General features: G+C 41.9%; 1 protein-coding gene across 1 annotated transcript in view; it reads right to left on the bottom strand.

The window, feature by feature from the left end:
• Positions 1-555: 555 nt before the first annotated feature.
• The window catches only part of clmpb (CXADR like membrane protein b), a 61,408-nt gene continuing 53,665 nt past the window's right edge, over positions 556-8,298 (bottom strand). Inside the window, exons 5-7 of the mRNA XM_085917239.1 lie at positions 8,172-8,294; positions 7,477-7,618; positions 556-6,116 (exon numbers count right to left, since the gene is read on the bottom strand). Coding sequence (XP_085773365.1) covers positions 5,780-6,116; positions 7,477-7,618; positions 8,172-8,294 — 602 coding nt within the window. The 3' untranslated portion in view covers positions 556-5,779. The remainder of the gene's footprint in view (positions 6,117-7,476; positions 7,619-8,171; positions 8,295-8,298) is intronic.

Below are 8,298 nucleotides of genomic sequence, written 5' to 3'. Positions count from 1 at the left end.
CAAACGATTGTCACACACACATCAGGGTGTGGTGAAATTTGTCCTCTGCATTTAACCCATCCCCGTGTGATTTTGATCCATCCCCCGGGGGAGAGGGGAGCAGTGAGCAGCAGCAGTGCTGCGCTTGGGAATCGTTTTGGTGATCTCACCTCCCAATTCCAACCCTGAATGCTGAGTGCCAAGCAGGGAGGCAATGAGTCACATTTTCATAGTCTTTGGTATGATCTGACTGGGGATTTGAACCCACAACCTTCGAGTCTCAGGGCGGACACTCTACCACTAGGCCACTGAGCTAGGATAAGACATCCTTCCATCAATCAAAAAGTAATAATTTACTTTCTTTTAAATCATTTTTAGGAGTTTGACAGCTGATGCCAGTTAGGGAAGCAAGGAAGCGGGGATGGGGTTCAAATAAAAATTGACTTAATTGAAAGGAAATTGGGATTGAAAGGTTCTTGCTGCAAGCTAACTGTGGATAGAAAAAAAATCACTTGTGTTACTCACCCATAGTATTTGTTGCATTGTAACGTTCAAAAGAAGACACGAGAAATCAGATTAGGTTGTCATTGAATATTTTATTTGCAAATGAAAGAGTAATAACTCATAAGTCGTAAAAATATACATTTTTAAAATTGTGATATTTACATGGATTGTTTTGTCATCAAACAAAGAATTCTGCACGGTTACTCAAAACCAAACGACTGCAGAAAAAAAAGGATGATCTCCAAAGGAAACAAGTGTCTTGCATGTCTCCTTAAGTGACGCTGTGCCAAGCTTGTCTGCTCCTGACGCTTCAGCTAAGATGTCGTGGAGAAACAGCCGACTACACACATCCCACACAGACCCATGATGATTTTAGCACACACAAAAGTGCAAAGTACATGAATTAAAATAAAAAAAAGACAAAAGTAAAGCTTCATAAATTTTTCTGTGAATGTATTTACAGTTGTAGATTCTTTTAAATTCCTTATCCAAATACAGGTATGATACATCAAAGCAAAGCATTCTCATTCCTTTGCTCAGATTCTTATGACATGCAGGTCCCTTTACATCCCTTTTCTAGGGTGGCTTCAGCACCGTCCGTCATTTTTTGGGGAAAACGCATCACATTCCAAGGTCCAAAAGTCTGAGCATCATTTCGCTCTGGCCTCAAGTCAGAAATAAAACACCTTCAAACAAACATAAAAACATTGTGGCTAGCACACAACACAGGTTAACCTAACACTTGAGTGTCGATGAGACAATACACATACAGTGTTGATAGAATACTGTTCTAAAAGACGATACAGAGTGTATGTTTGTGGGATTTATTTCCCTACTGAGATAATGGTCATCTGTTAAAAGAAAGCGCAAACAGCACATGTGGATGAAGTCAGGAATCTGCCACCTGAGTCAAAGCGCTTGGAGGAGTTCTAAAAGCTGGAAGACTTGCATCCCTTATTCCTCCTCCACCGTTGCTGCCGCTATTGTCGCTTTCATCGACGGCGGAGGGGAATTTCAAAGTCGTGAGCCTTAGCTCGATATCAATCGCGTTAGGAGTAGCTCCTCCTGATTCCCAGCTCGACCGTGCTCAGACTGACTCTTGTGACAGCCAACATCTTGGAGAACAGGCTATTGTTGAAATGCATCGGCTGTCTCTGCCAATGCCTGCGTGTTGTTACGATTATGATTATCTGCATCAGTACCTCTATTAATCAATACAAATACTCCCCAACATTTCGTCCATCAAACCAATTCTGAAGGAGCAGAAATGTGTGTGAGCATTTGTGTGCTTGTGGAAATGCAGCTATATGGACAAAGGTATTGGGACACATCTGCAGGAAACCATGCAGTATTCATAATCCAGTCTTCTGGTAAAGGCTCTAGACATAATATCACATTATCTCTAGATTTCTTTGTCCGGACCAAAATGATCTAACAATGCTTGTATGGACCTTCCTCAGTGTTCCCACAAAGGTGGAAGCATATTGTCCAAAATGTCTGGTGTGAGGTTAAGAACTCAATCCTTGAGGTGGTACGCCAATGTTGTGTTTGACTTTGAGATGGGACCTCAGGAATTTAAAATAGGATATTTCCTACTTTTAAGCAGTCTGGAATGCAGTGTCAGATTCCAAGGCATCTGAGAAGACTAACCCAAACTGACTTTTATGAATCGATCAAGAGGTAGGATTCTTCCCAAGACCTTTGTCCACATGCAAACTTCTTAATATAGTATTTGCCAGGGCACAATACTCTTGTGTGCGTGTGCATCCATGGCCAAGTGTAAAAGCATGAAGCCCAGTTATGAATTATGTACACGCTTGTCTCAACTCACTCCTCCCCCACAAGTGAAAACATGGCTACCGCTTGTGAGGCCAGCTTCAATTGACTTTTGAGTCCTAATGAAAATAAATACTGCCAGTCTGCATTCATGTCATTGTTAAATAAAGGCTACTTTGCCTGGCTAGATCCCCTTTCACTCGCTGAATGGTTAACAGTAGAGTGTGGGTGTGGCCCGGGGGCTTATACTGAATTAACATGCACGCACCCCTACTGTACACACTCACATGCACACACACACACTAGCTTCCCTGGTCAGATATGAACCGCTGTAGTTTAATATAAAAGGAATCTTTTCCTCTCCTTTCACAGGCAAGTCAGATGGAAAGTCCCACATGTGAAGTCAAAGTGCATGCTTCTCCATAGCCCACCCCTGATCTTTGAATTTGAATGTTAAATTCTTTTTTCACATCAGTTCTACAAGACACTAGTACCAAATCCCAATGTTATCTTGAAAGTAGCATGACTCATAAATTTTGTATTATCTAAATCAGATACTACACTGTATTTCTACTACTGTACCCCATACACACGCATGCTAATATTAACTTGTTTTAGCCCTGGAGAGGGCAGCTTTATACTCCACAGTCTCCACTTTGTTGTTGTGGTGCATGCTCTCGCTGCTTTCACTTCAAGTCTTCTTTTGGATATAGTTTAAAAAGTTGTTTTTATAGACAGAATTAAAGGGAAAATAAGATTGTTCTTGCTATGGCATTCATTGTGCAGAGTGCACAGACTTCATTATCACTTGGTGAAAAAATAATTAATTATTTAACATAGTAGTATGATATTTAAAAAAAAAAACATGTTTTTTTCAGATCTATGTGAATAAATGCAGCCAACATCACCTTGGTGATTGGTTGCCGTTCAGCGAAAAATATATACTCGCATGAACTGATCCCTCGTGGAAAAATGGTTGAGGATGACTGATTTAGAACACAAAACATGTTTTGAATTCACCTTTGGGTTTTCCATTTGACTTTTACATGTGTAGGGAGCAAACATCCCCTCAAGTACCCCTAATTTATTAAATCAAATGACATCATGTGCATATATCTATCTGTATGTACAATACAAAACAATACTGATTACATAATGTACAGTACATTGCTCGTGGCATGAGATTACTCTTTCAACAATTGATATTTTGCACTCTTCTGAAATCACCCCGTTGGGATGCTTCTTTTTTTCCGGGGCGACTTATTGCAGTAGCATTGATATTTGCCGCTATTGACCTTCTGAGTCGGTGAGACAGTGTGCTGATTGCTGAAGATAAGGACAAAGAAAGCCTGAAAAGGAATAATGGATTGCAAAGGCACACTGATAGAAAAGCTACTTGCTCTAATTTAAGCTACGTTCAATCAAACTGCACTGGTTCTGTGACTATGTGACAAAAGGGGCAAATGGCTGATCGCAAGCAGACCAATAACACACTAGCACCCGCTGATTCAGCCAGACGGCCATTGAGCCACTCAATTATGATGGTTTCAGAATCCTGACTATACATACTCTTAGCTCTCAATACATACTGAAGCGATCATATTTTTCATTCCTTTTATCAGGCCTAATTGACCCTTTCTCACTATGGTGTCTTAAAACATTGTCTCTTCTTTGGGTTATCTTCACTAATTCAGAGCATAACAAGGTAAAATAGGCAAGGTGTAGAGTAGACAGACTTCCGGATGCAGACGAGAGGATAGGCCGCAAGAAACTGAAGTCGGGGGATTGCCAAATGCTAAAGCTCACAAATCTCGCTTCTAGGCTGTATCTGTTTTCTCGATTTGATGAGTTTTACCTGTAGGTCTTTACATCAACCATAGGAAGGTTCTCTAGCATCTCTCCTCTACCCCCTATAGCATCTTCCAACTTCTCAGGCAGTGTGTTTTCATGCTTTCATCTACGAGTCGGTTATTTCTGATCCGATCAATACTGTGAGATTGTGCCGTTACACTGCACAATGCATGTACAATTGTGAATGATAAAACACTATGAAGGTCATTTGTTATGAATTTCTTCATGTCATTACAAGAGTGAAAGCAGGTAGCTAATATTGTATACCTTCAGGTTGTGCAACCTGGTCATCCTGGATGTGGGATTCTCAGCATCTGCAATTTCTTCTCAAGGTTTCTTCATTCCTCCCCATATGGGTTTTTGAGTTGTCTTTGCCCTCTTGGTGGTGGTGGTGGTGGGGGGGGGGGTTGTCTAGATTAGGGAATGTTGTTAATAGTTGTTAACTGTGGGCTTGTAAAGACTCAAGTAGAGACTTCAACAGCTATTAAGGACTGTATAAAAAGTGAAGATAACATTAGGAAGAGACACCCCCATAAACACCCCCAAATAAAGTTGCGTTCTATTATTTCAGTACCCCCCTGGGAGCGAAAATGATACCATCTATCCTTATCGTCAATCACACATTCATGGTGACACATTTTGGTTTCACTTCTGAAATGCAGCAAATAAACAATTAAAGAACCCCCCTCTCCCACCCCGCAAAATGGGAATGGTGGCACTTCTCATGAGCAAGCTATCTGTCAGCCTTTCACTAGCTCGGATAAAAGAAACATAAAAAAATGAAGGGGAAAACATACGCGACTTGAGCTAATGGAAGCTTATTCTCTATCATGATAACGTGGTATGTCTATAGGCCTAGCACATGTATGAAATAGACGTAAAAGTATCCAGTACCAGTGAAAAGGTGACGATCCCATTGATATAACTCCACTGTGAGTGCTACATCCTTATACCTGAAGTTTGCCCTGCTGGTGGTAAAGCAGATTGGCTGTTCAGTCATCTGAGTGAGTCTAAGTAAGTTCCTCGTGGGTTTCTCATGAGAGAGGTTGATGATGCACACACAAATACACACACACACAGACACACTGAAATACTGTGCCTGTCCACACAAATGGGCACAACTGGGTCAACCCACAGGTGGCAAATGGGGTCTGTGGTTTTGGATCTGATGCTAGAAGATGACATCATCCTCCTGCTGGAGAAGAAAATATGTATCTGCAGTCTCCATCTTGTACATCTCATGGTGGGAGGGGGCTACTTTTAATATCACTCAGCTTTGAATGTTTCCTCAGCGTTTTACCCCTTTGCTCCGTTACATGCCTAAAGTTTTGATTAGATAAATACTCGGCAAGGGGGTCCTTTCTGTTTGCCACACACAGTGCTTTCTTCCTTCCTTGAGTCATAAGACACAAACAGTGTCTTGTCTCTGATCTTGTTTTTTTTTCTTTTGTGTAATTGAGTAGGGGACAAGCATTTCATATTTTCCCTTTAAGTATGCATTCATTAGAAGTACTTTTGGACTTATAGTATTGAATTTTTAATTACATCCTTTTAACTAGTTGCATTTCTTTGTTTATAGAAGAGTCTTAGCCTTTGGGAAGGGGGTGCAAGGTTGAGGGTTAAGGATGGGGAGTCTGGCATGGCTGGGGGAAGTAGTTAACTTTCAGTCCTACACAGTCTGAAAGGCCTTGGTCTGGGCGGGGACCATGAGGGTCGGGGGTGTCGGACCAGACGTATTCCTGGAGTTGAATTTGGGAGGAGTAGGGGGCGCGGCGGTCTTGGATGGCACCACTGTGGTGTAGGCCGGAGGGGACTGGGGAAAGCCTGGAGGTTGTCCGTTTTCCTTCAGCGCTGCAACTGCAGGTGGGCGGGGGCGGTGGCCGCGCTGGGCGCTGTTGTGCACCATCGACTGGGTAGAGGAGGCACCTGAACGTGAGCTGCCGGAGCGGGATGAGGACAGGGAGTTGGGCTTCACCAATTTTGCTTTGGGAGCCTCTGCATCCTCTCTGTACAAACACACGGCCACATGAAGAATATTCTCTGGTGTCAAAATATATTGTATGTACATGCACAGAGCAAGACAAAAAACAAATACAATGAAAAGTGAGGGTGTCCTCTGTTTATTTCTCAGCATGTGCCTGCCTGGCCACAGTAAGTGGTGTCATGTTTATCAGGGACTGTCATCACGTCAGCATTTTTGCGCATTGTGAAGCTCATTCGAGCAGCTCCTTATGAGGGATTAGTGTCAGCTTTTCCTCAGAGAGTCAAAGACCTCTCGTGTAAAAACATATTTCTTAAAAGAATCTAAGAAGCCGAAAAATATATCAATAAAGCAAAAGTAATAGCTGGGGTTCGTCATAAACCTTCCACCCAAAGTGGTTGTGGTCTGCTTTAAGCACATTGCCACTTGTCACAAGGCATACAAATAGAAAACACTTCATCTCGTCTGCATTATTTACCGAGAGCTGGCCCTCTAATGTGTTACATTATTCATTGTTACATTCATGAATGAGCACCTACACCGGTGCAAATCAGTCACACACAAAAAAGTGTTTTTACATTTTTATCTTTTTTTTTTGAAGTGTCACTTAGTGCCCACAGGCGCACACATCTCGAACAACTCCATTGACAATAAAGAGCAAGATTCATATAGCATGACAAATACAATCACTATACTTCTTCATATAAAGCGTTTATTTACTTACTACAAAGAGTTTATTATGGGAAAGAGTAACAAACTTTACGTTTCACTTTAATGCGCTTCAGGTTGCTCGATGGTTTATATGACAAATTTGTTCTGTGTGCATAATATAGATACTGCAATTGATCGCATTTTGCTCGCAAGTAAGTAAATATTAATAAAAACATTACGGAATACAATACGATTATATCACATTACATTACAACAATAATAATGACATATATCGTTGCATATTATAACGGTACGTTTCTCTACCCTTCACAGTTGTGTTATTTTATTTTCCACACTTCTCAATCCTTTGGGTAAACCCTTAGCAGGTTCTATTCCGCAGGCCCTAGAAGTGTCTCCACTGCATACAGCAGCGCTTTCACTTCAATGCAAATGTCAGCTTTACAGATATAATATCTGCTTTTGTTTTGCGCTAATAACGTCTGCGGCAACACAAGATACTACTGCATGAGCTAGGATAGTGACTGCAGGGAAATAAATAGGTGTGACGTGTCCCACAATTAATTTCAGAATTTAACTGATTAGAGCAACGGTAACTATTTGAGGAAATACAGTACGTCCCAAATGCTGTTATAAAACTTCCCTATTGCACATGTCTGTTAGAACACAGACACAAAGAAAGGGAAAACTCATTGGGAAAAGGAGAATGGACAAACCTTATCTCATTTGGGGTCTCCTCTTCCTCGTACTTCTTTTTCTCTTTCGTTCGGAAGACAAGCCAGATAATTAATATAACGATGAGCACACCTAGGGAAATTCCCACCACTGCGCCAGCCACCATGCCCATATCCCTCACATCTGCGAACACACAACAGATTCCATCAGTCACATTAGGTACAACTGCACATCTATCGGAATTTCTCATTTATAGCACCCATCCTGAGTGGTGTAGAAGTGCACAGCATCACATAACATTGACAAATATTTCTGATATTTTGGCTGAATGGGGCTAGAAAACTACAAATGGGCAATTCCACCATGCCATGCACCCCTAAATTCAATTTACTACCACTATGGAAATCAACTCGCTTGTGCAGATCAAGTTCTCCATTTGTTTACACGTAACCCTGACCGCCCGGCCTCTCCGCAAATGTATTCATCTGACAGAGAAGCATTAAAGTTGGAGTGCAGGTGGTGACCAGTAACTACCAGTACGTTCAATGCGGTCCCCTGTGTTCCCGTGTTGGTGCATTGTGGAAGTATAATGGGCGTGTGGAAACAGAGTGGCAGAAATAAATTTATTTCCATCTGCAGTTTGAAACAATAGCCATCAGTCAGTGTGGCAGGTGGAGGTGAGCTGAATGCCGCAATGACTTGCCAGTCCAACCCTCTCCCACCCCCAAACACTCACGCTGCATTGTGACCTCAACGGTGCAATTCTCCTCGCCAACGTCATTGCTGGCTGTGCACCTGTAGACACCTGTGCTATCCATGGTGAGGTTCCTTAGGGTCACCAGTTCAGGGTTCTTCAGATCTGG

Source organism: Syngnathus leptorhynchus, chromosome 7 (assembly GCF_054491065.1).
Source record: "Syngnathus leptorhynchus isolate UIUO chromosome 7, UIUO_Slep, whole genome shotgun sequence".
Taxonomy (NCBI): Eukaryota; Metazoa; Chordata; class Actinopteri; order Syngnathiformes; family Syngnathidae; genus Syngnathus; species Syngnathus leptorhynchus.
This window is presented reverse-complemented; position numbering and strand designations above follow the sequence as displayed.